General features: G+C 42.1%; 2 protein-coding genes across 10 annotated transcripts; both read left to right on the forward strand.

Moving 5' to 3' along the window:
- The first annotated feature begins 675 nt into the window (after window positions 1-675).
- trim2a (tripartite motif containing 2a) lies at window positions 676-11,176 on the forward strand. 5 transcript variants are annotated; one of them, XM_053619474.1, is made up of 14 exons: window positions 676-894; window positions 2,843-2,938; window positions 3,919-4,054; window positions 4,253-4,446; window positions 4,853-5,075; window positions 5,686-5,837; window positions 6,083-6,263; window positions 7,145-7,916; window positions 9,142-9,245; window positions 9,328-9,495; window positions 9,724-9,892; window positions 10,149-10,219; window positions 10,316-10,456; window positions 10,569-11,176. In XM_053619474.1, exons 4-14 carry the CDS (start codon window positions 4,304-4,306, stop codon window positions 10,719-10,721), a joined length of 2,277 nt encoding a protein of 758 aa, XP_053475449.1. In that variant the 5' UTR covers window positions 676-894; window positions 2,843-2,938; window positions 3,919-4,054; window positions 4,253-4,303; the 3' UTR covers window positions 10,722-11,176. The 5 variants fall into 5 exon arrangements, 4 of the variants coding, with proteins under 4 accessions (XP_053475449.1, XP_053475448.1, XP_053475450.1 ...); XM_053619473.1 differs by having other exon boundaries at window positions 676-773; XM_053619475.1 differs by lacking the exon at window positions 676-894 and adding an exon at window positions 3,597-3,664 and having other exon boundaries at window positions 2,110-2,938.
- Window positions 11,177-13,498: 2,322 nt separating this feature from the next.
- On the forward strand, window positions 13,499-26,220 carry arfip1 (ADP-ribosylation factor interacting protein 1 (arfaptin 1)). Of its 5 annotated transcripts, none has more exons than XM_053619318.1 (10): window positions 13,499-13,653; window positions 15,388-15,704; window positions 20,066-20,155; window positions 20,271-20,376; window positions 22,728-22,847; window positions 24,164-24,276; window positions 24,405-24,626; window positions 24,890-25,047; window positions 25,271-25,445; window positions 25,706-26,220. In XM_053619318.1, the coding sequence occupies exons 2-10, from the start codon at window positions 15,390-15,392 to the stop codon at window positions 25,859-25,861; spliced, it is 1,455 nt and encodes a 484-aa protein (XP_053475293.1). In that variant the 5' UTR covers window positions 13,499-13,653; window positions 15,388-15,389; the 3' UTR covers window positions 25,862-26,220. The 5 variants fall into 5 exon arrangements, with proteins under 5 accessions (XP_053475293.1, XP_053475294.1, XP_053475296.1 ...); XM_053619319.1 differs by having other exon boundaries at window positions 13,499-13,640; XM_053619321.1 differs by lacking the exon at window positions 15,388-15,704.
- Window positions 26,221-27,704: the final 1,484 nt, after the last annotated feature.

Below are 27,704 nucleotides of genomic sequence, written 5' to 3' on the forward strand. Positions count from 1 at the left end.
GGAAATTAGACTTTTAAAAGTGCTTTCTTCTATTTATCACTCTATCATCTTCACTTCCTGTTTGATCTTCAGCAGGGTTTGGGGTCGATGCCCTCAGTGGTGTTTACTGTAGGCTTTAATCACAGTTTTATAGTCCAAGGTCACAGAAATGTTCTCTACAACACACAAAGTTCTCTCTCTCTCTCTCTCTCTCTCTCTCCCTCTCTCTCTCTCTCTCTCCCTCTACCTACCTACCCACCTATATATAATCACCTTTTCCATTGGCTCTAAAATGAAGTCTGATAATCGTGTAATATAATTAGTGTTGTGTTTGATGTGCTCGGTGTTCCTAAAGATGTTAAATCTAGATTCAATATTAACTACATTAAATTCATTTCCTTTGGCTGTTGCGCTGAAACAGTGTATCTGATGACATTCACGATATTCAGTAAAATAACACACACACACACACACACACACCCTGAATCAGCCTGTTTTATTCAGTCCTGCAGTTCTGTGTTCTTGTTACATTATTATTATTATTATTATTATTATTATTATTATTATTATTATTATTACGCCAGAGAAATAAGGTTTCCAAGGAAGCTCTTTCATTGGTCAGATTATGCTGATTTCCCATAGACCCCGCCCATAGACCCCGCCCCTCGGCGCTCGCGCACTGACAGTTAGCGGTGTTCCTGTAATGGAGAGAGAGAATTTGCGAGGAATAAAGAGGGGATTTTAAAAGAATTCTCTTTTAATGGACTTATGAACTCTGTGGACGTTCCTTAAAGGTTGGTTAAGTTGATTCTGTTCTAGCTTTTTAAAGTGGTTTTAATAAAGTCATTTAAAAGACCGTTTTCTGAAAGGAAACTCTTGAGAATCTACACAGAACACTGAGTTCGGTTCAGTTTGGTGAGTGACCTCTTCTAACACATCATCATCATCATCATCATCATCACATCATCACACACATCATCATCATCATCACATCACCACACACATCATCACACACATTATCACACACATCATCACACACATCATCATCATCACATCATCACACACATCATCACATCATCACATCATCACACACATCATCACACACATCATCATCATCATCACATCATCATCACACACATCATCATCATATGTATTGTACATACATACATTTATTTGTATTGCATAACACATTTATTATATAAACAAACAACAAAACATAGACACTAAGACAACTAGGCAAAATACTGTGGCATGAAACAAAACATGGAACATTGTAGTCTAAGACAAACGAAAGACAGAGAAACAGTGCAGACAATGGCTATATATACAAGAGTGCTCATTAACAGAAACGTGAATCAGGTGCAGGTTGTCATGTGACATGTAGTGCAGTGCAGTGGCTGATGGGAACTGGAGTCCAGAGTTTCCTGATACATGACACGCACACAGTACCACGTGCAGTAAAATGCTTTTGTACGGTGACAAATATAATTTCTATAAAAGCAGAATTTACTTGCATACAAGTAGAAAAAGAAAATATATAAATATAAAATATATACTATATAGATGGAAGAAAAAGTTTGGACTCTATGTGGAATAAATAATATAAAGCTGAGGTAATTGCAGTGAAAAAGCTAACAGTTTAATATAAATATAAACAGATCGGCTCGGCCGGGCAACAACATCTGGATTTATTTTGCTGTGTGTTTGAGGAAGTTTACAGCATTTACATCTAGAAGGTGATTTATTTTTTATGTAAATTTTACAAACCTTTTTTATTTTTTAAATATAGTTTCTGAATACTTTGTCCCCCCAATCATTTTCATTTATTAAACATATCAGTGTTTAAGAAAAAAAACTTTTTTGTTCATGTTTATAAAAGCAAGGTTTACAAGGTCAAAAGACAGTGTTTAGTTATTACCAAATTAGGTTATTGTTATAGTGTTAAGTCATTACGGTGTTTAGTTATTTTATTGTGAGAGTGTAAACTCTTCTCCGTCCAGCTTAAAACTCATATGACCCAAACACTCAAGTTTATCAGCATCACCACACTGCCAGCCGGGCCGAGGAAAAGTGTGTGCCAACATGATAAGACTGTGTGTGTGTGTGCGTGTGTGTGTGTGTGTGTCTGTCTCCAAACTGTTTATGGCCTTCTATCCTATATATACAGAGTGATTTCCTCACACATTTAAACGTCTCTGCAGTTCAGTCCTGTTCCTGTGCTGATGATTACTGAAGGGTTACACATCAAAATCAATATAAAAACATTCATTCATTCATCCTCAGCATAAACATGAACTAACAGAACATGAGCAGGACCAGCAGTAAACTAGAAACTAAACACTATCAACACTACAAATGACAAACACTTGACAAAGAAACACAGAGAAACCAAAACTTAAATGGAGGAGCTAATGAGGTGCTAGAAGAAACAGGTGATCCTGCTGGGTCTTCATGGCCAGACTGTGTAACAGCTTCTTACCCAATGCCATCGGACCCCTATATACTCAGAGACTGGACTGACACACACACACACACACACACACACACACACACGTTCTGAGCAGTGACTCAGCACTGATATTATAGACTCTCTCTCTCTCTCATCTAATCTCTGGCGTCTCATTGGCTGAGAGCTCTGACCCAACCGTCTCGTGTTCTGTCAAATTCCATGATGTGTGAGAGAGCGAGAAACAGTATGGGAGAGAGTGACCAGGCAATGAGAGAGAGAGAGAGAGAGAGAGAGAGAGCGCAAAAGAGATTGAGAGATGCAGTGGAATTAAAGATGACGTACAGTATGGAGAGAGGTTTATCTCTGTTCCTTTACTAATCCCCATCTGAGCTGCGAGTCTTGTGTGTGTTACAGCTTCACTTCCCTGCAGTGGAACAGAAACTGAAGCATCAGAATAAAAACATCAGCCTGGATTTCCATCATCATCATCATCATCATCATCACTGAACAGTAAGAACCTCATTAATCACCCTATGATCTGCTAATGATCACTTTTCTCTCCATGTAACAGGTAATAGTTTATGTTTAAATAGTGAACATTGGTGTGTGTTGTAGTAAAGCACTTTAATAATAAATGAATTTTAATGGTACTAAATATATATGTTCTGATATAACACAGGAGCTCCAAAACTAAAACATATAAAGCACTGAGATGTTTATGAAGCACGTAAGATGTTTATGAAGCAGGTAAGATGTTTCTGAACGGTGTGAGATGTTTATGCAGCAGGTGAGATGTTTATGAAGCAGGTGAGATGTTTATGAAGCAGGTGAGATGTTTAGGAAGCAGGTGAGATGTTTATGAAGGGTGTGAGATGTTTATCCAGCAGGTGAGATGTTTATGAAGGGTGTGTGGGGTGTGTGGGAAGTTGAATGCGTTAACAATGGGACAGGAAGTGAAATATAATCTCATCTCTGTGCATTTACTCTCCACATCACTGAACTGCTTTATTGATTATATTTCCACTTCATGTTCACTTTCATTCCAGCGTGCTGATGGAAACATCATACACATCCAATCTAATGCATGAGTGTGTGTTCCAGTTGCTTTATGATGATGTGTTTGTGGCTCAAGCTCTTTTGATGACATCACCTCATTACTTCTCTTTAGAACAGTTTTTCCAGTTTCATCTCCATCATTCCCCCTAAACATGTCGTCATTTATAACTACATCTCGAGGTCAGTTCAGTTCAGTGTGAGTTTTGGTCCATAATGAAGTTTTTGTCAGATTAATAATGAGATGCTGAAGCTCTTCTTCCCCTGAGGACTGACAGCAGGAGAGAGAGAAAAGGAACTCTTATCTCGGCGAATAAAATCAGGACATTGTCTCAGTCACTCTGTCTGATGATGTGGTTCGAATGTCTGACTCCATTTCCTCTAATGTCTCAGTGTAATGTAATCATCTCATCCTTCAATTTCACTTCCTGTTACAGAGGCCACACCTCCTATGCTGAGACTGACACAGAGGCCACACCTCCTTCCTTGGGACAGACAGAGGTCACTAGTCCTTCACTGGGGCAGACACTGGGACAGACAGAGGCCACGACTCCTTCGCTGAGACTGACACAGGTACCACACCTACTTCACTGCTTGACAGCATGACTGAATGTTCAGAATCTTAGGAGCAGCAGCATTCAGGTGTTTCTGTAAGAAAACAGCACCACCTGCTGGATAAAAGTTTATTTAGTTTTGATCTTTTATCTGTGCTCCTGTGGTTAAGACAATAACATAAACCCTTTGTCTGTCTGTCTGTCTGTCTTTGTGCAGTGTAGAGGCTGAGATCTGCAGTGTGTGTGTGTGTGTGTGTGTGTATGCAGGATGGCGAGTGATGACTCTGAGCTCTGCTCCCGCCCGAGTCCTGTAGTGCATCACATTGATAAACACTTCCTGATGTGCAGCATCTGTCTGGATCACTACCACAAACCCAAAGTGCTGCCGTGTCTCCACACCTTCTGCCAGAGGTACCATAGCTTACACTCAGTGTGTGTGTGTGTGTGTGTGTGTGTGTGTGTGTGTTATACAGCTCAGAGATTAGCAGGTTCATACACTCATATAATGAAACAGAACAATCACATGCAATGACTTATTTCTGGAACAGTAATGTGCAGCGGAAGGTACAGGGTCAAAGATAAGGAGTGAACCATGAGGAGACGGACTGATCGAGGATAATATAATGATGATTTATTAAGATAATTATTGATTTTTGTATGATTTTTTTTTTAACATTTTTGAGACGAAAAGTATAAATATCCAAATCAGCAAAAATAAAAATAAAGCTCAATGAGGCACTGTGTATTTCTAAAGCCCTTTATTAGAAAGTAGAATCAAATAAGAATAATAATTTTTTATTAACTCTTCTGTCCTTAGGTGTCTTCAGAGCTTCGTCCCTGTCCACAGCCTAACTCTGTCGTGTCCTGTCTGCCGCCAGACCTCTGTCCTTCCAGAGAAGGGTGTGGCAGCGTTACAGAGCAACTTCTTCATCACCAACCTGATGGAGCTGCTGAAGAGTCAGGACATCGATCTCGGAGACGAGGACATCAACACTTTGAGCACGGAGCCACAGCTGTCCTGTCCAAACCATGGAGCAAATGTATGATTAACATTAATATAACTGTGATGCTTTAAACTGGGACGAGCAGAGTCCACACGTCTCTACAACACTCCATACACGTCCTCAACATGTCCCCATCGCATCCCTATCACGTCCCCATCACGTCCTCACCACATCCCATCACATCTTCACCACGTCCCCATCGCGTCCTCACCACGTCCCCATCACATCCTCACCACGTCCCCATCACGTCTTCACTGCGTCCCCATCACATCTTCATCATGTCCCCATCACATCTTCACCACGTCCCCATCGCGTCCTCACCACGTCCCATCACATCCTCACCACGTCCCCATGTCGTCCTCACCACGTCCCCATCACGTCTTCACTGCATCCCCATCACATCTTCCTCACGTCCCCATCACATCTTCATCACGTCCCCATCACGTCTTCACTGCATCCCCATCACATCTTCCTCACGTCCCCATCACATCTTCATCACGTCCCCATCACGTCTTCACTGCGTCCCCATCACATCCCCTACAGCAAGTTACGAGTTTCACACTGTTAAAATATCTGCTAGTTGAATGCTCAGAGAAATAGGAAGTAGTAAATCATTTCCATATTAAAGTAACTGTGTGTTTATCAGGTGATGGTGTTTTACTGTCCCGTGTGTGAGACAGTCGTGTGTGAGGCATGCAGCAGTGATGAGCACGCCCAACATGTGACCGCCCCTATCACACAGGTCCTCACACAGCACAGAGCTTCACTGATGCAGCAGCTAAACTCCGTCAGGAGCAGGTCAGGAACTCACACCTTCTGTTTCCTGTTACACTGCACTATCCTTTACTATCTTTATGTCACATGACCTGGGTGGACGTAGTCATGGTGATAAGGTGGACATGAGACATTGGTGGAAATGTGAAATATACCCAAAGTCACTGTTCCACTAAACAAATTGTTGAAGAGAGAGAGAGAGAGAGAGAGAGTGTGAGAGAGAGAGAGAGAGAGAGAGACAGGATCATTCTGTCATGTGTCTATCTTAGACTTCCGGAGATCGACTCGGCACTGCAGAAGCTGTCTGAGATCCTGCAGCAGTTGACCAGTCAGAAGAGCTCAGTCGAGGAGAAAATCCACACCACCTTCAGTGAGCTGCAGAAGGTGCTGGATATGCGTAAGAGTGTGCTGCTGATGGAGGTGGAGGTGAACTACACCCTCAAACACAAGGTCAGAGCTGCTTCATCACAGAGGTTGTGTGGATAATTGGGTGTCGTTACCATTCTATAGTGACTCTCATGGAATCTTCTCTGATTAGATGCACTCTGTTGTAGGGCTCTAAATAAAAACTTTAATGACATGAGGAACCCTAAAGGGTTCGAGACTGAGCATTATTTTTTATGAGTGTAGAACTTCTCAGATCACTGCTGCGTATTTTATTTGGTGTTAGTCATCCAGTGGTTACTGGCTCTTCTTTAAAATGATTCAGCATTGTCATGGTTCCTCCTGCAGGAGAACCGAGAACCTCTGTATCTACTTAATAGTAAAACATGGAACAGACTTTGTTGTGGGATCTGTCTAAAGAACCTGCTGAGTGCCCTTTAAATGTTTACACAGACAGCAGCCATCTTGGATCCTCACACAGGGAAATGATCTAATGTGTTTTGCAACTCTGTGTGTGTGTGTGTGTGTGTGTGTGTCATGATAATATAAGACTGGTATAACTGGTTATGCGCTGGGACACAGAGTGAGTGTGAGTTTGGAAGGTCGGAGTGTATCAGTGTTGTGTTTTGATGGAGGAAGATGGAGACGCAGAGGTTGAGGTGATCACATTTTAACTTTTGTCTATAAACAAATGTCTGTTTGTCTAATGTACTTTGAGTTCAGAATGTTTTTTATATTTAAAAGATTAAAAGACAAAAAGTGTCCCTAACTGTAGCTTTTTGTTTCAGTGTGAACACGTCTAAGGAGCTGTGTATAAGCAGAGAATAATAGAGCACTGGAAGCAGAACCTTGTGTGATACTGTATTGATACTCGGATTCTGAACTGTGATGTTTCTGGAAATCTGGCTGAAAGACATGTTTATGTTGTGTGTCTTTATTATGCACAGGTGCTTCAGGCACAGTTAGCGTTGTTGCTGCAGGAGCAGGAGGGCATGAGCAGCAGCTGCAGTCTGACTGAACGGGCATTACGCACTGGCTCTGAGGGTGAGGTGCTGCTGGTGGAGAAGCAACTGAGCGAGTGTTTAAGTGACCTGGCGACTCGTGAACTTCCTCTGCGGCCTGAAGAGAACGGTCAACTGAGCTTCACAGCAGAGACCGATGGTCTTTGCAGCTCCATCCGCCGTCTGGGTTCCATCATCACTGGCAGCGCAGTGGCAGGAGAGACGATGGCGAGTGGCGAGGGACTGCGGCGCTGCGTGGTGGGCCAACCCACGTCCATCACCGTCACCTCTAAGGACAGAGATGGCAGGTTGTGCCAGACAGGGGGCGCTCCTCTCTCAGCTGAGCTGAATGGTGCAGACGGTACACTGGTGGGAGAAGGTGAAGTTGTAGACCACAGAGATGGCACCTATGACATTCTGTACACGCTGGCACATGAGGGACAATACATGCTTGTACTTCGCCTGTATGGACAGCACATCCGCGAGAGTCCCTTCAGCATCCGTGCCACCAAGCACATGCAGGAATCCGACACCAACGGTGCCAAGAGATGGCTGAAGTCACCAGGAAGCTCCCACATGAAACAGAGAGCCATCAAGCGACACGGCAGCATGTACAGCTCGGGCAGGGGCAAGGGGAACGGCATCGAGGACGACCTCATCCTCCGAATCGGTACAGAAAAGGGCTATGAAGGAGGGGGAACCTGCTGTGTCATTATAGGTCTGAAGATGTAATGTAGTGGGATGTGTTTTTGGTTATGATGTAGTGTAGTGGGAGGGTTTTTCGGTTATGATGTAGTGTGGTGGGAGGGTTTTACGGTTATGATGTAGTGTGGTGGGAGGGTTTTACGGTTATGATGTAATGTAGTGGGAGGTGTTTTCACTTATGGTGTAATGTAGTGGGAGGTGTTTTCGGTTATGATGTAATGTAGTGGGAGGTGTTTTCGGTTATGATGTAATGTAGTGGGAGGTGTTTTCACTTATGATGTAATGTAGTGGGAGGTGTTTTCACTTATGATGTAATGTAGTGGGAGGTGTTTTCAGTTATGATGTAATGTAGTGGGAAGGTTTTTCAGTTATGATGTAATATAGTGGGAGGTGTTTTCACTTATGATGTAATGTAGTGGGAGGTGTTTTCAGTTATGATGTAATGTAGTGGGAGGTGTTTTCAGTTATGATGTAATGTAGTGGGAAGGTTTTTCAGTTATGATGTAATATAGTGGGAGGTGTTTTCAGTTATGATGTAATGTAGTGGGAGGTGTTTTCAGTTATGATGTAATGTAGTGGGAAGGTTTTTCAGTTATGATGTAATGTAGTGGGAGGTGTTTTCAGTTATGATGTAATGTAGTGGGAGGTGTTTTCAGTTATGATGTAATGTAGTGGGAAGGTTTTTCAGTTATGATGTAATGTAGTGGGAGGTGTTTTCAGTTATGATGTAATGTAGTGGGAGGTGTTTTCAGTTATGATGTAATGTAGTGGGAGGTGTTTTCAGTTATGATGTAATGTAGTGGGAAGGTTTTTCAGTTATGATGTAATGTAGTGGGAGGTGTTTTCAGTTATGATGTAATGTAGTGGGAGGTGTTTTCAGTTATGATGTAATGTAGTGGGAAGGTTTTTCAGTTATGATGTAATGTAGTGGGAGGTGTTTTCAGTTATGATGTAATGTAGTGGGAGCTGTTTTCAGTTATGATGTAATGTAGTGGGAGGTGTTTTCAGTTATGATGTAATGTAGTGGGAAGGTTTTTCAGTTATGATGTAATGTAGTGGGAGGTGTTTTCAGTTATGATGTAATGTAGTGGGAGGTGTTTTCAGTTATGATGTAATGTAGTGGAAGGTTTTTCAGTTATGATGTAATATAGTGGGAGGTGTTTTCAGTTATGATGTAATGTAGTGGGAGGTGTTATGATGTCAGTGCTGAATAATAGCTGTGCGTTTGTTTACTGTAGGGACGAAAGGGAGAAATAAGGGAGAATTTGCCAATCTGCAGGGCGTGGCCGCTTCAGACACTGGAAAAGTTTTAATAGCAGACAGCAACAATCAGTGTGTTCAGGTAAAACTGACATCACTGCAGTTATTATTTAAATCTTTAATCTTTAAAAAGTGCACTAAAGACATTTTTGTCTTTTCCTCAGATATTTTCTAATGACGGACAGTTTAAGAGTCGTCTCGGTGCACGGGGTCGCTCTCCGGGGCAACTCCAACGGCCCACCGGCATCACCATCCACCCCAACGGTGACATCATCATTGCAGACTATGACACCAAATGGGTCAGCATTTTCTCCAGCGATGGTAAATTTAAGGTGAAGGAAAAAAACTGTTTCATAGATATTACAAGTGCACAACAAGTAAGAGGTGCAGAAATCATAAAGCTGGTTACCATAGTACAGTAATGAGTGTAGTATGAATTTTATCCCAGTTTAGAGTGAATGCTTTTATTCATTTGTGCTGCACAATTTTCTCTTCAATGGATAAACATGCATGTCCTCCTGAAGCAGAGGTGAGTGATGATCTGTGTCTCCCTGTCTCAGAGTAAGATCGGCTCCGGGAAGCTGATGGGTCCCAAAGGCGTGTCTGTGGACAGAAACGGGAACATCATCGTAGTGGATAATAAATCCTGCAGCATCTTCGTCTTCCAGCCGAACGGCAAACTCATCCGCAAGTTCGGCACTCGTGGAAATGGAGACAAACAGTTTGCAGGTGTTCACTGTCTTTTCATTTCTTCCTCACATTTTCTCTTTCACATGTGCTAAGACCTTAAAACGTATTTAATCCACTGTGTAGCAGAGGGAGTATGTGTTTTTCCGTAATGCACTGTGAATATCGCTCATATTTTACAGTCAAAAAGTCATTGAAAATAAAAACACACAACTCTTAAATTATGTCAGTTTTTTTTTACTATGTTTTCTTACTTAATCTGTCTGTCTCTCCCTCTGTGTTGTGTCTCATACTTTAGGTCCCCACTTTGCAGCAGTGAATCAGAATAATGAGATTATTGTCACTGATTTCCACAATCACTCAGTAAAGGTGTGTGTTCACAGTAAGGAGTGTAAAATTAGATGAGTTATATTTATTCCATATGTAAATGTAGAATGTAATGAAGGTCCATGTGTCATGTTTGAGGTGTTTAATGCGGAGGGAGAGTTCCTGTTGAAGTTTGGCTGTAGCGGTGAGGGAAATGGTCAGTTTAACGCCCCCACAGGAGTCGCTGTGGATTTAAAAGGAAACATCATCGTAGCCGATTGGGGAAATAGCCGGATACAGGTAACACACTCGGCTAAGCACATACCGATAATATCTATACACACTAACCTTGTAGCCTTCAAATTCAGCTGTGTGTGTGTGTGTGTGTGTGTGTGTGTGTGTGTGTGTGTAGGTGTTTGACAGCAGCGGCTCGTTCCTGTCCTTCATTAACACTTCAGCAGATCCACTGTTTGGCCCTCAGGGTCTCACCATCACCTCAGACTCTCACGTCCTTGTAGCTGATTCAGGAAACCACTGCTTTAAAGTTTACCGCTACCTCCAGTGACACTCCTCAACCCTCCATCCACTCATCCCTCCATTCCATAATACCATCATCCTGTCACCACGCCATCCCTCTATTTTCATTATTCTGATCATGACCTGATAGCACTGTTGCCTTTCCACAGTTTTCAGGATTATTAACCACCTGAACTGCACAGAGGGAGAAATCAAATGGGCTAAATGTAAATACTGAAGTTAAAAAACAACACAGAAAAATTCTATTATAAATTTATTAATGAATTTCTTGATTTTTTATTTATTTTAAGATTTGTTTGGATTTATACTAGGACAATTCAGGACTAGGACAATCTCAGCTGCACATACAGAGAGTTAGAGTCTCTCAGTGTCCAGTAGATGTCGCTATTCTCTGAGTTTTCACAGCTCTGTGCTCAGTAACAAATTAATTCACCTGCTCCTGCTGTACATTAATTTCTCTGATTATTAAATTATTTTAAATCTTCTTGCTGCTTTGTCGTTTTTCTACTTTGTCCTTATGAAGATTTTGTTTTTGTTGCATATTTGAATTTACAGTTCAATGTAAAAAGTGATTACTGTATTATTGATGAGCCATTACCATATGAGCTAAATTTATTTTGATAATCCATTTCACTTTATAGGAAAAATTAGGATCTTTATAGTTCATTGTTAAGTGTATAGTATATTGATCTCTATATTTAACTGCCTTTTAAATAAACTGGAATGTCAGGGTTGATGTTGAAGGAAAACAGAACATTTGGTCATAGCTCTCATCAGTGATTTATTAAATTGGCCCCCCCGGGAGCGTGGGGGCCCTTGGGGAGAGTGTATGCGTGTTGGGGCCCCTGGGGGCCTCACACACACATCTCACTGTTACAGGTACACATACACACACACACACACATCTCACTGTTACAGGTACACATACACACACACACATCTCACTGTTACAGGTACACACACACATCTCACTGTTACAGGTACACATACACACACACACATCTCACTGTTACAGGTACACGTACACACACACAGACACACCACCAAGGGACAGAAGCCCCACTTGTGTGTTGGACTTTTGTAATCATAAATCACTTCATGAGGATGCAGAAATTTTTAGTCCTAAACCAGGCAGAAGTGAACCCACACCTTCTGGAACCCTGACACTAACTCTAACTCTAACCACTACACCACAGATGGCTAGAACAGCACCTGGGTGTGAGTGTGTGTTTTTTGGACTTCATGAAACACTTCACAATGCAACAACACAGTGCACACTGCCCTCTGGTGGCTGAACAACAATAGTTCAAATCAATTCAGCGTGTGCTTTATTGCAGGGGTTTTCAAAATGGGGGCCGCGGCCCCCTTGGTGGCCGCCAGGGGGCGCCCGGGGGGCCTCAACAATTTGGTGTGAAAAATAAATTCTCACTCAGAGAACCACACACACACACACAATCAATTCCTAATGTAATGTAATGTAAAGATGTAAGATGTAATTATTAATAAAAAAAATGGATATATATTCAGAAGTCTGTATTTTTAATGTATTTTAAAGACATCTTGCAAAAGGGGGGCCTCGGTCAAATGTTAATGCCATTTGGGGGGCCTTGCCCTGGAAAAGTTTGGGAACCACTGCTTTATTGGCATGACAAAATATTTTGTATTGCAAAGGCAGTATGCAACAGCAGGCCATGAGAAGTAGGAATTGAACAAAAAATAGTAAAAATATATATTTTTTAATTGTGATGAAAAATTAAACGAATAAACAGATGCTAAGATAAATATGTAACTAAATTAATAACTAGATGCAACATCATATACATTAATGATGGTCCTACACAAGCTCTCAACCAAGAAGTAGATTTTAAATGCAGTAGGTCTCGTGTTCAATATATTGCACAAAGTAAATAATATGCCAAAATGATTAAGAAAAATACTTACTTTCTCCAATCACCTGCTCTCACCACTAACACTCCTCCCACTACACACTGGTCAGTAGGAAAAGTGATTGAGCTGATCTTACAGTTTATGATTATGATTAACATGCATTTAATGTTATGTCATTGTTGTTGTTGTTATTAGTATTATTCTACAGTCATATTTTGCGTTAGCTATGTTTATTGTATAACTATGATACTGTCACGTTCTCGTGCGTTTCCGGTTTTGACCAGGAGAGGGGGTCGTGCGTTGCTGCCTCGAGCTACAGGGTTGCCAGATGCGCGTGAAAGTGGTTTGCAGTATGTGCGTTTTAACAGCAGCACTCAAGCTTTATAAAGTGACATTTGTGTGCATGAATAAATCGAGCCATAAAACCTTAAGGCGTGAGCGATGCAAATCGGGCAGGAGACATAGATCTAGTAACCACACGCTGATACCAGCGGGGTAATTGAAAATAAATTATCTTTATAAGATGTAAACAGGATGTCGTTAGTGTGGAATTGGTTTCATTATTTTTTATTATATATATATATATATATGTATTTTTATATATATTATATATATATATATATATGTATTTTTATATATATATATATATATGTATTTATTATATATATATATATATATATATATATATATATATATATATATATATATATATATATAAAATAAAAAATAACCAATCTATCTATATAGATAGATAGATAGATAGATAGATTTTATAACGTGTGTAATAGTAGGAGATTATTACTGCTTCAGTAAAATGTGCTGTTTTAACTTTAAATATTACAGTATATCAGATGATCTGACATATATCGGTGGATGGGATTTCCTCTTTCAAATCTGGCAACCCCGCGAGCTGTTCTGTTCTGTTCTGTTCTTCCGGTTTCACGGCTGATCCGACTTCACCGAGCGGAAGTGCACGAGCGTTGATGTGGAAATTCACCACAGTGTGAGGTGTAAATGCGACCGGGCGCGCGCGGGGAAACAGCGGAGTGATCTTACTCAGGTACCGGGAGCAGGTGAGACATGGCGGCGCGCGCGCATAGGCTCAGGCGCTTTAGCATTGCAGCTAATGCTAAGATACTTGACTTGGCCAGTTATCCCGGAAATTTTTTTGGAAAACTTTGGGACAGGATGTGACATTTTAATGTTCCCTTCTAACAGGGAGTTTTATTTATCACTGAGAAGTGATTATGAAACTGTAAAGTGTTTCGAGCAGACAGACTTTTATTTTAAATATAGAGTAAAATAAAGAGCAGGGTGTGTGTCAGGATACAGGGAGTGGACGTGTTAGCATTTAGCTCACTGCTACAGAGTAGAGAACTTTAACCGGAAGTTAAACTGTAACGTTAGAAAGTAGCGAGAGGAGTGGAACTAATCTTTATTAAGGAAGTATACTTCAACCCCAACCCCAACCCCAACACTAACCCCAACACTAACCCCAACACTCCTCTGTCTGTAGGCTGGTGTTTTATCTCATATTCAGAACAGGAAGTTAGCGTGCAGGCTTTTCGCTGAACTCTTCAAACAAGTGGTTATGAATAATTCATGCTCTGGTATAGGGCTCAAGTGTAGAACTGTAATTGTCAGATGCAACTTTTAAAGGGAAATATAAATAAAATGTTGTAATGACTGTTTTTTTTTTTTTTTTCTATGAGTATGTAGCTGGGGGGAGGGGGGATGTTGCTACCTGCTGTACAGGTGTGAGGTTCCTTCTGAATTATTACCATAATATTTCTTTCTTCCTTTTTTAAAAAACCCAGAACACAGGGGTATATTGTTCATGTGAAAGCTGACGTCACATAGACTGATACCTGTCACAGCATACACACTTCCTGCAGAAATATGGGAATAGTACATATATTCTGTTAGAGTTTTAGAGACTAAAAAAAGACAGTAAGGTTGTAAAGCATTTTTCATTAGATGTTCCCCAACAGCCTCCCTAACGAACAGTGCAGTTCCCTTTCCCATGCTCCAGTTTCTGATCTTTACCAGTTATTAAGTAAACTGAATTTAAAAATTCTGAAATGTTTAAAACGTCCTCAAAAAGGTCAGGATTTTTTCATAAACACAGGGACCTTTACATACAACACGGCTATTTAATATCTTTCATGGTTTTGGGATTAGGGAGATGTTTATCTGTCTATTTGCCTTTGAATTCTGTAAAAACGTTTGTACTGTTCTAATCTGATGAAGTGGTGATGAACTTCTCGAGGTTCTCTGGTAGTGCAGGTTTTACGTGATGTCACTACTCCAAGTTCAGTTTCTGTGATTTAAGCTGCCAGAGGAGCGAGTGGTCAGTAATACAGTCTTTAGATGATTATAGTGCTCATGTGGAGAGTTAAAATGGATATATCTGTTTCTTATCACTGAGAAACGTTTCCTTGTGTTTTATAAAGTAGTAAATGGGCCTGCACAGTGTTTATTGCTGGTGTTTAACAGTAAACCGAGGGGTTGATTCTGTCTCTTGGCTTCCTCCTGTTTGCAGAAGTAAGGGTCCATCGTGATGTAATGCACTGTGGAAGAAGTTCATGACTTTGTGTTGAGCACTGCCTCAGGCTCGGGTGGTGTGATAACATTCTTGGCTTGTCTCAATTTCACTGGTGATCTGAATGGATTTATTCAGTTGTCCTATAACCTGAGACCACAGTGGCACAGTTATGAAGCCATAAAAGAAGTGCATGAGCAAAGATCAGCAGTAAAACGGTGAGAATGACAACAGCTGCACTCACTCTGTCTGCATTTGCTTGCAGGAATGTCTGAGGCTAGTCTCAAATCACAGAGGAACCTGTCATGCTCTCAGGAAGAGGTTCAGAGTGATATGGACAAGTCTGTGAGCCAATCAGAGAGCATCACTGATGACATGCACATGACTGAGATCCATATTAATGACAGTAGCAGTGCTGAAATCCTCAGCCATGAGCGTAATGATGAGGATGGTGATGATGTTGATGAAGGCCATCAGGATGCAGTAATGCAGAACCACAGCAGTAATGACCGAGTTCATACAGTCACTGAGAAGATCTCTGACCCCAGATCAGCTAATCCTGAAACGTCACAGAATGTAAAGGTGATATTATCGACTGCCGCGGTGTCTTCTGCTCTTTTCTGCTCTAAGCTTCTATCCTTTCAGACATCAGGTTCAAATCTATTTTCATTCATCAATCACTGCTGAAACTTTTTCCTGAAAACCAGCAACTTTTTACAAAAGTTATAGACTCACACACACACCCTACAGCCTCCACAAGAGTCCACTTTAGTTGTATACTATTTCATTCCAAACAATTGCAAATGTTCAAAATCTAAAATAATTTGATTGGAATCATGCAGCACTGCTACAGCTGGTAGATTAGCTCTGTGCCGTATTTCTTTGCTTTGGTGTGGGTGGTGGTGGTGGTGGTGGTGATGTGTGTACACTACACAATATCCAATTCGATTTTCTCATGTCAGAAACTTGTTGTGACCATCGAAGCTCAGTGGAATATGTTATACAAAGTCACATGATTCACAAGCGACAGTAAAACCATTTGATTATCTTCCTGGTTTTTGTTTCTGCACTGAATTAGATTCCCCTTTTGCATTATTTTGTCTATGTGACTTTTAGCTTTGTCTGGAGCTTTTACCTGCTCTGTGAACTCACTAATGAACTCCACTTCTGCACATAATGTTTCTCTGTGTGACCTCAGGAAGCAAAAACAACACACAGCAGTGAAAGAGACATAATCCACTGATCATCCATAAGATTAAAACGACTGACAGGTGAAGTGACTAACGTTGATTTATCTCATTACTGTGGCACCTGTCAGGGGGTGGGATTTAATAGGCAGCAGGGGAACAGTCATTTTTGGAAGTTGATGTGTTGGATGCAGGAAAAATGGGCAAGCATGAGGATCTGAGTGACTCTGACAAGGGAGAAATTGTGACGGTTAGACGTCTGGTTCAGAGCTTCTCCAGAACAGCAGGTGTTGTGGGGTGTTCCCGGTTTGCCGGGGTTAGTACGGGGGTTAGTACGGGGGTGACCCAGCGACAGGGTCATGGGCTCCCAAGGCTCACCGATGCGCGTGGGGAGTGAAGGCTAGCACGTCTGGTCCGATCTCACAGAAGATCTACTGCAGCACAAACTGCTGAAAAAGTTCATGCTGGTTCTGATAGAAAGGAGTCAGAACACAGAGCATCACAGCTTGCTGCGTAGCTGCAGACCGGTCAGAGTGTCCATGCTGACCCCCTGTATGCCACCGAAATCTCCTACAGTGAGCACGTGAACATCAGAACTGGGCCATGGAGCAGTGGAAGAAGGTGGCCTGGTCTGATGAATCATGTTTTCTTTTACATCATGTAAAAGAGGCCGGGGGTGTCTGTGTGTGTCGCTTACCTGGGAAGAGATGGCACCAGGGTGCACTATAGGAAGAAGGCAAGCTGGCGGAGCCAGTGTGATTTTCTGGGCAATGTTCTGCTGGGAAAACTTGGATCCTAGCATCCATGTGGATGTTACTTTGACACGTACCACCTACCTAAACACTGCTGCGGACCGAGTACAAACCTTCATCTCAATGGTATTCCATAATGGCCCTGATACACTCTGAAACATTGCAAAAATTGTTCAGGAACAGTTTGAGGAACACGACAAAGAGTTCAAGGTGTTGCCTCGGCCTCCATATTCTCCAGGTCTCAATCCGATTGATCATCTGTGGGAAGTTCTGGACAAACAAGTCCGATCCATGGAGGCTCCACCTTACAATTTACAGGACTTAAAAGATCTGCTGCTAACGTCTTAGTGCCAGATACCACAGCACACCTTCAGAGGTCTTGTGGAGTGCATGCCTCGATGGCTCAGATCTGTTCTGGTGGCACGAGGGGGACCTACACAATATTGGGCTGGTGGTTTTAATGTTATGGCTAATCGGTGTATGTACTATAGGAGTACTATAAAATGATTCAGGATTGATTGGAATCTTGCTGAACAGGTAACAGGATTTTTTTGTTTGATAATTTTGAGCGGAAGTTTGTGAATGATAGATGATTATCATCCAATTTATCCTCTTTGTTGAGCTAGTGAACTCATGTTCGCGACTAACAGGAAGAGTAGTTGAGTTTATCTGTATTTTTCAGGTCTTCTACTTTTTATGTATCTTTTTTAATACTCTGGTGTGGGTTTTAGCTAGCATGCTAACATTATCTGGTATGTGCCAAACCTTTTGACTACACTATATATTTATCTAGCTAGAGTTAGCTGGTTAGCTGTCTAACAGCTCCAGAGATGCACAGAGCCTCAGAACCCTTTTCTCTTTATTAAAAGTTTGATTGTAGCTGTTCTTGTATATTGTACCCATGTGACTGTCAATACAGCAGTAATAATACTAATATGAATGAATATGAAGGTTAATAGACTCGTGGGCTAAATAAACTTTTATATTATATTGGTGCAGAATGATGTAACTTTTCTTCATCCTGAGTGATGAAATAAAACAGGAGTTGGGTGCTGAATGCTGTCTGTTGTGTAAGTGTGTATTAATTCTTTGTCATACTCCAGCTGTATTGTACAGCAACACAATTGTCCTGTGAATTTAGTGCTGCTAGTACAAACAGTTGATAAAGGAGACAAAGGCTTCGTGTGTTTCTGCTCGGTCGATCACATTGCTGCTGTCTGTGTCTCTTAGCAACCGATCTCCAGCGTATTCACACCGAATCATCCGTCCACAGCAGATCACCTGGTTTTTATCTTTTATATTAAACTTGCACACTGACCCTGTGATGCTGTACAGTAACACCAGGATTTGAGTCTACATAGCTTTATTATTGGGACCACATCCTCACTGCTCCGTTATTCTCAGAGAGGTTACAGACGTCCACTGGCCATGAAGGCATCAGGTGGCTTTAAAATATTTACATGATGGGTTACTGGACACTGTGTGCTGCTTTCACTTGAGCTGGAGATTAAACTCTTTTTCACAAAGCTGGGTGTCAGAAGTTTTTTTAAGAGGCTTATATACAGTAGCTGTTGTGATGTGAGATGATGATGATGATGATGATGATGAGCGTACAACCCAGTAATTGTGGTCAGTTTTGGAGCTCACTTTAGATAGATACTGGAGCAGTAAACGTTTAACTTATTTGATTGGGGAAACTGCAGGAATATTTTTTTAAAATATACTTCCTCTTAATCTGTGGAGAAAGAAAATAGGCTGCTTTGTTTTATAATGCTTTTAGGGATGGTTTATTCATTCCAGTACATTTAATATAATATTTTACCGTCAATCAAGGCCTCCAGTTCAAACACATTCTTCAATGTATTGTTGCATGACTAGCAGAAATCTGCTAGAGTCTTGAGGAGAGGAGGCAGGTATTCCCTCTCTGAAGGGCCTACCATCTCACCACTTGCCCTCACCTGTCCGTGGGCACGCGACATACTTATAAGTTAATCAGTAGCTAAGACAGCGCAGTCCTCACTGTGTTATTTGCCGGTACCCACCCAGGCATCGTAGGAATACATCCCCGTGAATACACCATACCTTATGTTTTATATCAGTCTTTGCTGGATCAGGGACAGCACACTGCCTGAATCCACCAAGGCCTGATGTATGCCCCCTTGTGTACTAACCGGCACTCGGTATGGAGATCCAGAGCACCTGACTCGCACAGTGTGTGTGATCCTGGCATGCCGCTTCTGCTTCCAGCATCTGCGTCTGGCACCCCTGAACATGTTGGTGGAGGAAAGGCCGACCTTGAAGGCAGGACTGCAGAAACCTGGCACCTGCAGGGTAGCGGCAGTCGCTTGCATTGCAGCACTGGCGTAGGTGGGGTTTCGGATGCTTGTTGTGTTCCTGGGTTCATTTGATCCTGTTCTAGTTGGATGGCCTTGGTCAGAGAGTCTGGTTGGTGGCGCTGGACCCACTCCATCGTTCAGGCTGGCAGTTGGGAGATAATTTGTTCCACTGCCACCCTCTTGAGGACCTTTTTAACATGCCAGGGTCAAGGAGTCCCAGGGCACAGGTAAAGGGCAGTAATGAAAGGAAACATGAGGAACCTTTAATATTCATTAATTTTGTTAGTTATGACAAAAATCTTATGATACTTGAGGATATTTCTACGATACACGATGCATGTCATGATATGCAAAATAAAGAAAAACCGTTAAATACATTATGGTGACACTTTTCTTTAATGCCTACGAAGACAAAGAAGATAAAGATTTAAAAAATTGCCAAATCAACGGCATCAATTCAGAACCATTTAATTTGTGATTTTAAAAAAACGTAATACATGCATCACCATACAAACAATATCTCAGAAAAGTGCATCCCATAACCATCTATCACGATATCGATGTTATATCGATATATCGCCCAGGCCTAATAGATGTGTTGCGTTTAGCGCTTACCTGACATTTATTGTACAGCAGTAAATTTTGTGTGCGTGTGTGCGCACACACAGGTGGTCATGGCAGACGAGGTGTGCAGGAGTCCAGCTGCCGAGCTGTCAGTCAGCAGTAACGGAGCCTCGGGTGGAGACGAGTTCCAGCGTGTGAGAAAAATCAAACACTTTAACCATCAACTTGTGTCTCTGTGATGTGATTGTGGTTATTTTATGGACCCTACCATTAAAAGGAAAAGTGGGACATGTCCTTTTTGCTTTGCAGGACGTGTCACATGGTCTGTCCTCTGGACCAATCACATCGCACATCCACAGTGCACCAGACCATGGCATGATGAGCGAGGGCGTGGTTGCAGTGGGACCATACACAGGTACAGGTCATCATTTATCTGTACGTTACCAAAATACATGCTTTTGATTTCTGAGTTTATTCTCACTGTTAGTAAACATAAATGTCCATAATAATCAAATGCATTTATTTTCCTTGAAAGAGTTTTTTTCATGAAATGTTGATGAGTTTGTGTTCCTCCACATGGACAAGGGTTTCACTCTTCACCTCCTTCATAAAACTCTGTTCTAAAGCAAGGACATTTGAATGTGAAAAGCAGGACAATGTTGTTCCTCTAATGGTGCGTGCGTGTGTGTGTGTGCGTGTGTGTGCGTGTGTGTGCGTGTGTGTGCGTGTGTGTGTGTGTGTGTGTGTGTGTGTGTGTGTGTGATCTTTATTCATTTGCTTTCCTCTTTCATCAGAATCACTCTCATACAGTGTGCATGTGAGAGAGAATAATTATTGCCAAACTGCAGCAACCTGTTTGCTCTCTCCAGCACAATCTCTCACACACACAGTTTTACACACAGAATTATTGTTATTATTGTTACACTATAAATAAACCTGTTAAATGTTTATAAAGTTAAAGGGATATTTTATCATATAATTTGTTAGATTGATGAATGATGTCATTGTTCAGCTCATAAGCTCCTTTCAGCAGATTTCCTTAGAGAATGTTTGGGTTTTCATTCGCTAATCTTCTGTAAAAACACCTGTACTGCCACAAAACAAGTTCCCTATTCTTCACCATAATGGGCGCACAGGTGGTTCCAGTTGATTTGCGTCCTCAGGCATACTTCCAATTTAATAAATATTTATTACATAAACTAGAAACAAAATAAAGCTGTAGAAATTTAAAATCTAATTTTCTTAAATGCCATCAAGATTGTTGCTCATCTCCATGTTAGGTCTCGCCCACCCTAATCCTTAACCCCCCTCTTCACCTATAGAGAGCACAAACATCCCCCCCCCCCACACACACACACGGGTGTGAAGAGATTGGATTCGGTGCATATGACCACCACACATGCGTTATGTGTTTATGCATGGTGTGTGAGTGAGGTGAGTGTGAGGGGTGTGTGAGATGTGGGTGTGTGTGTGTGAGGGGTGTGTGTGAGATATGGGTGTGTGTGAGTGAGGTGTGGGTGTGAGGGGTGTGTGAGGTGAGATGTGAGTGAATGTGGGGTGTGAGGGGTGTGTGAGTGTGAAGGTGTGAGGTGTGTGAGATGTGGGTGAGTGTGAGAGGTGTGTGGGGTGTGTGAGTGTGAGGGGTGTGTGAGGTGAGAGTGTGAGGGGTGTGTGAGATGTGGGTGTGTGTGAGTGAGGTGTGAGGGGTGTGTGAGTGTGAGGTGAGATGTGAGTGAATGTGGGGTGTGAGGGGGGGTGTGTGAGTGTGAGAGGTGTGTGGGGTGTGTGAGTGTGAGGGGTGTGTGAGGTGAGAGTGTGAGGGGTGTGTGAGATGTGGGTGTGTGTGAGTGAGGTGTGAGGGGTGTGTGAGTGTGAGGTGAGATGTGAGTGAATGTGGGGTGTGAGGGGGGGTGTGAGAGGTGTGTGAGGTATGTGAGGGGTGTGTGTGAGTGAGGTGTGGGTGTGAGGGGTGTGTGAGGTGAGATGTGAGTGAATGTGGGGTGTGAGGGGGCGAGTGTGAGGTGAGTGTGAGGGGTGTGTGTGTGAGCGAGGGGTGTGTGAGGTGAGAGTGTGAGGGGTGTGTGAGATGTGGGTGTGTGTGAGTGAGGTGTGAGGGGTGTGTGAGTGTGAGGTGAGGTGTGAGGGGGGGTGTGTGAGTGTGAGAGGTGTGTGAGGTATGTGAGGGGTGTGGGTGTGAGGGGTGTGTGAGGTGAGATGTGAGTGAATGTGGGGTGTGAGATGTGGGTGAGTGTGAGAGGTGTGTGTGGGGTGTGTGAGTGTGAGGGGTGTGTGAGGTGAGAGTGTGAGGGGTGTGTGAGATGTGGGTGTGTGTGAGTGAGGTGTGAGGGGTGTGTGAGTGTGAGGTGAGATGTGAGTGAATGTGGGGTGTGAGGGGGGGTGTGTGAGTGTGAGAGGTGTGTGAGGTATGTGAGGGGTGTGTGTGAGTGAGGTGTGGGTGTGAGGGGTGTGTGAGGTGAGATGTGAGTGAATGTGGGGTGTGAGGGGGGCGAGTGTGAGGTGAGTGTGAGGGGTGTGTGAGGTATGTGAGGGGTGTGTGTGAGTGAGGTGTGGGTGTGAGGGGTGTGTGAGGTGAGATGTGAGTGAATGTGGGGTGTGAGGGGGGCGAGTGTGAGGTGAGTGTGAGGGGTGTGTGTGTGAGCGAGGGGTGTGTGAGTGTGAGGTGGTGTATTTAGTGACAGGATGATGATGATACAGAATTGAGGTCGCTCTACTTCTGGTCTTCACTCTGATGCTGAATGTTTACAGGACAGAAGCGTCAGCCTTCATCCTCCTCGTCTCCTTCGTCTCCCACCGTGTTTCCCAGTCCTGTGGCGGCTAGCCGTCTGTCTCGCTCTGGCAGTGATAGTCAGTTGGAGAGAGAGACAGGTATCGCAGCACTGCAATGTGTCGAATCCTCTTCTGCTGTAACGCTGACTCTGCTTCTGACTCTTCACTTCATGAAGCTCTAAGATCATGTACCGACCCGCACCGGCTTCGATTCGCGCCCCGTCGTGACATTTTCTAAATTGGCAGTATGCTGAGAACGCTGTTTTTTTACGAGTCGGCTGGAATCACCTGTGCGCCCACAGACGGTTAGCACTTGAAAACCAAACAGTTTTAATGATATTTGGTTAAAAGTTTGGAGAACTATAAAACAGGAAAATAAAAATTGCTAATTAATTCATGAATTAGTTGTTAGTCTGTCGACAAAAGGATTTGAGATTGTGTTAAATCTATAATTTAATAACTCATGATTTTACTAACATAATTTCTCACACATGAGTAAGTCATGTTCTTTAATGAAGAACAAATCTAATAACTGAAACCAAACATTGATATTTCCATTTAAAAAACTAATGCCACTGATGACCAAGTCATTACTCATGTAATGTTGTGCCTTGTGTGTGGATTAATACAGGATCTTTTCTGCAGAAGTTTTCTTCTTTTCAGCTTTCAGCTTCTCTGCTCTTCTCTGCGTAATCTGTGGCTGTTGATGCATGTTTCTCTGACCTCAGGAATGCAGTCAGCTTGTTAAATAGTCTTGTTGCTTGCACATTTCTTTTCCAGGACGCTGTTAGTCCTCTCACTGGGTCTCTCCTCTTTTGGGTTTCTGAACTTTCTGGAACCTTCAGTGCGTTTTTTACTGTTTCAGCTTCACCGTTTCATGGTGCTCTGGGAAACATGCAGATTTTGTGACAGGTATTTACACAGTGGTTAATTTTATTGTCTGTTCAGGTATGTTACATCGGCCGAGATTAGTTTGAGCTGTATAACGTCATAAATGAAGAACATATAAGAATATAATATAAGAAGCCTGTAGACATGTGGATGATTATATGTACTGTTACATCTACGGTGAAGTCCAGAGCAGAGCACACAAACCTCCATCAGAGCGATGTTTATTTATACGAACAGAGGAAATGTCCTTTGGCTTCATGGGTGTGACCTTTATTAGATTAGATTATAATTTAGAATTAAACCGGTGTGAACACCTCAGAGAGTGTTTAGAGTGAGGTGGTAGACGGAGCTCTCCACCGGTTCTCCAACGCTGCAGTAAGGTTCCACAGACATGTAGAACCTGAGACTCTGATGCTGTTCTGAGTCTCTTGGTCATGTAAACGCCTCACTAACACACACCATGTTGGGATTTAAAGAGTCAGTAACCATTATAAATGTCTCGGATTGTGTGCTGTTTCCATCAGGCTCTGTGAAAGAACAGTCTAGCAGCGGTGCTGTGGTTCTCGCTGATGACCTGAAAAACCCGGCGATGGAAAAACTTGAGTTGGTCAGGAAGTGGAGCATTAACACGTACAAAGTGAGTGATTCAGTGAGCGAGTCAGTGATTCGGTGATTCTATGAGTGGATCAGTGAGTCAGTGATTCACCGAGCGAGTCAGTGATTGAATGTGGCACTTGACCATGTTTATTTTTCTCTTCCCCACAGTGCACTAAGCAGATCCTGTCGGAGAAGCTGGGTCGTGGTTCACGCACTGTGGATCTGGAGCTGGAGGCTCGTATTGATGTGCTGCGTGATAACAAGCGTAAATATGAGCAGGTGGTGAAGCTGGCACAGACACTGGCCAATCAGCTCACGCAGGTGATGCAGACGCAGCGTCAACTGGGCGACGCCTTCGCTGACCTTAGCCTCAAAACACCTGAGCTGCATGTGAGCCAAATATGTCTTCATCTCAGTTAAATACACTCAAATTAGTCATACACACACGCGCGCACACACACGCACATGTCTCTTCACATGAAGAAGGAGGTTGTTATTACTCTGAAGTGAGGTTTCATGTTCATCAGTGGAGCAGTTTCACATCTGGATTTGGGGGGACCAAACAGAATATTTTGGTATGTTCTGATGAGTAACCATGCATGTTTGTTTTCTTTTTTCTTTTTTTCTCTTTTTTATAAATCTTCTTGGTTTAGGAGGAGTTTGGCTACAATGCTGAGACTCAGAAGCTCCTGTCTAAGAATGGTGAGACTCTATTAGGAGCCATCAACTTCTTCATAGCCAGCGTCAACACTCTGGTGGACAAAACCATCGAGGACACCATGGTCAACATCAAACAGTATGAAGCAGCTAGGTACGACTTCTTCAGTTTACCTTGCTTTATAATTAGTTCAGAATAAGTGCATCATCACTTCTTCACTGCCTGAGGAAAGGCTGCAGGTTTTGGGACGTGGAGCATGAAAACACCTAAATCCTCCATGATTCTCAGACACCATGCTGTGAAAAGAGTGTAAAACCCAGCAAATTCTTCTGTAAACACACTGAAGCGGATCTGTGTCACTTTCTCTCTGCTGCAGGGTCGAATATGATGCGTATCGTACGGATCTGGAGGAGCTGAATCTCGGCCCGCGCGACGCCACCACACTGCCCAAGATCGAGCAGTCTCAGATCCAATTCCAGATCCACCGCGAAAAATATGAGAAGATGCGCAATGACGTCTCCATTAAACTCCAATTTCTGGAGGAGAATAAGGTGATCACTAGTGCAAAGAAACCGTTTTACAATAGTTCTGTTCCCTAAAATTGATTCTGCACTGAATTACACAGGTGTGTAACTGAAAAGGAGTGCGTTAATGAATGGAAAGATGTTTTGAGCGTGAGGTAGTGAGTGTATTCCAGTCTCTCATTATTAACACTATTTAATAACATGGTTTTGGGTGTAGTTCGTGTGGTTCTGCGTTGGGATGTGCTGTGTGTTTAACATAATAAATGAATAACTGTAATGTTCTGCAGGTGAAGGTTCTCCACAATCAGCTGATCCTCTTCCACAACGCCATCGCTGCGTATTTTGCTGGAAACCAACAGCACCTGGAGCAGACCCTGCGACAGTTCCACATCAAACTGAAAATGCCTGGTGCAGACACGCCCTCCTGGTTAGAGGAACACTGAGTCCTAAACTAAACCCCCCTCCAAAGGTCCTGCAAGTGTTTTGTTCCAGAGAGGAAGCAGGAAGTTCATACACTCCTCAAATACTAAAAATCTCAGAAATACCCCGTCGTCTTGCCATTTTTCTGGTTTTTTTTCCACTCAAGGACACTAAAGTTGTTAAGAAATTTAAAGTTGTGTTTGGAGGGAAAAAGAAAACCTAAGAACAAATGATTTCTCTTTCAGTTCCTCAGTTAGGTTTTGAAGCGAGTGTTTATCTGGGAGAAGAGTTTTGTTCTTGTGTGGGTGAAAATCAGACGTGCACTTTAATAACATCCTAAAACAGTTACGACAAATCAGATCTTTTTTTTTTTTTATAAAAACAGAAAATATTTTATTGAATGTAAACCACAGGGTCTAAAAAATAAGTCCAGGTCTGTCCAAAGTCTTTTTCCTGCTCTGATTCTTCTGCATTTCGTATAAACCCGAGTGATTTCTCTTCATCATTTCCACTGGAAAAAATCCAGTTTCCAGAGTGGCCAGGTCCTGGACCAGTGAGTCAGGTGTTTTTTCTATTTTGGAAAAATAGTAGTTTGATGTGTGTCCTGTTTTTATTAAGTAGTGCGGAGGGCAAGTCTTAATGTGTGGATTTAAAACACTTTATATTTAATATTAATGAGTTAAAATGAATTTTTTCAGAAACTTTCACTTTGAACTCAACTTCAGTACTGTGCCTTTTCTCTGTCCAGCAAACTGTAAAAAAAACACAAAACAAAACACAGAGGTGGACCACACACACACGCCCACACCAGTATGTGTATATTAATAATGTGTAACTAAAAGGAGCAGTTACTTTTTCACTCTTTACTTTATGATAACTTTATATATATATATATATATATATATATATATATATATATATATATATATATATATATATATATATATATATATATATATATATATAAATATAAATACATAAAATAAATATAAACATAAACACTCGTGCTCTTTAGCTGAATTCCAGATTATAAACTGTTTCAGAGCTGTTTTGTATTTGATTTAAACAAATTCTCTGAGGTGGAAGCTGGGAAGATGAGCTCCTCCTGCGTCTGAAACACGTTGGGGATTTTTCTGACTTCTTTTTAATGTGCTGCAACGTAAATGCTTTGGATTTTTGTTTCACACCTGCTTGCTGATATCTGTAATAATGAATCTGCAACCACAATTCCAAAAAAGTTGGGACGCTGTGTAAAATGTAAATAAAAACAAGGCAATGATTTGCAAATCTCATAAACCCATATGTTATTCACAGTAAAACATCAAATGTTTAAATTGAGGAAATGGGCTGTTCTAAAGGGAAAAAAAAGTAATTTGGAGTTTGATGGCCACAACATGTCTCAAAGTTGGGACAGGGCCACGTTTACCACTGTGTAGCATCCCCTCTTCTTTTAACAACAGTCCGTATACATCTGGGAACTAAGGAGACCAGTTGCTAAAACCTGTATATACCTTTCAGCATTCATGTCGCTTTTCCAGATGTGCAAGCTGCCCATTCCATAGGCACTAATGCACCCCATACCATCAGAGATGTAGGCTTTTGAACTGAGCGCTGATAAAAAGCCTGATGGTCCCTCTCCTCTTTAGTCCTCTTTAGAGGATGCAGTGTCCATGGTTTCCAAAAAGAATTTAAATTCGTCTGACCACAGAACAGTTTTCCTCGTCGCCTCGGTCCATTTTAAATGAGCTTTGGCCCAGAGAAGACGGCGGTGTTTCTGGATCATGTTCACATATGGCTTCTTTGCATGATGGAGCTTTAACCAGCGTTTGTGGATGGCACGGCGAACTGTGATAATGATATTATTGA

This window comes from Ictalurus furcatus, chromosome 29 (assembly GCF_023375685.1).
Source record: "Ictalurus furcatus strain D&B chromosome 29, Billie_1.0, whole genome shotgun sequence".
Lineage (NCBI taxonomy): Eukaryota > Metazoa > Chordata > Actinopteri > Siluriformes > Ictaluridae > Ictalurus > Ictalurus furcatus.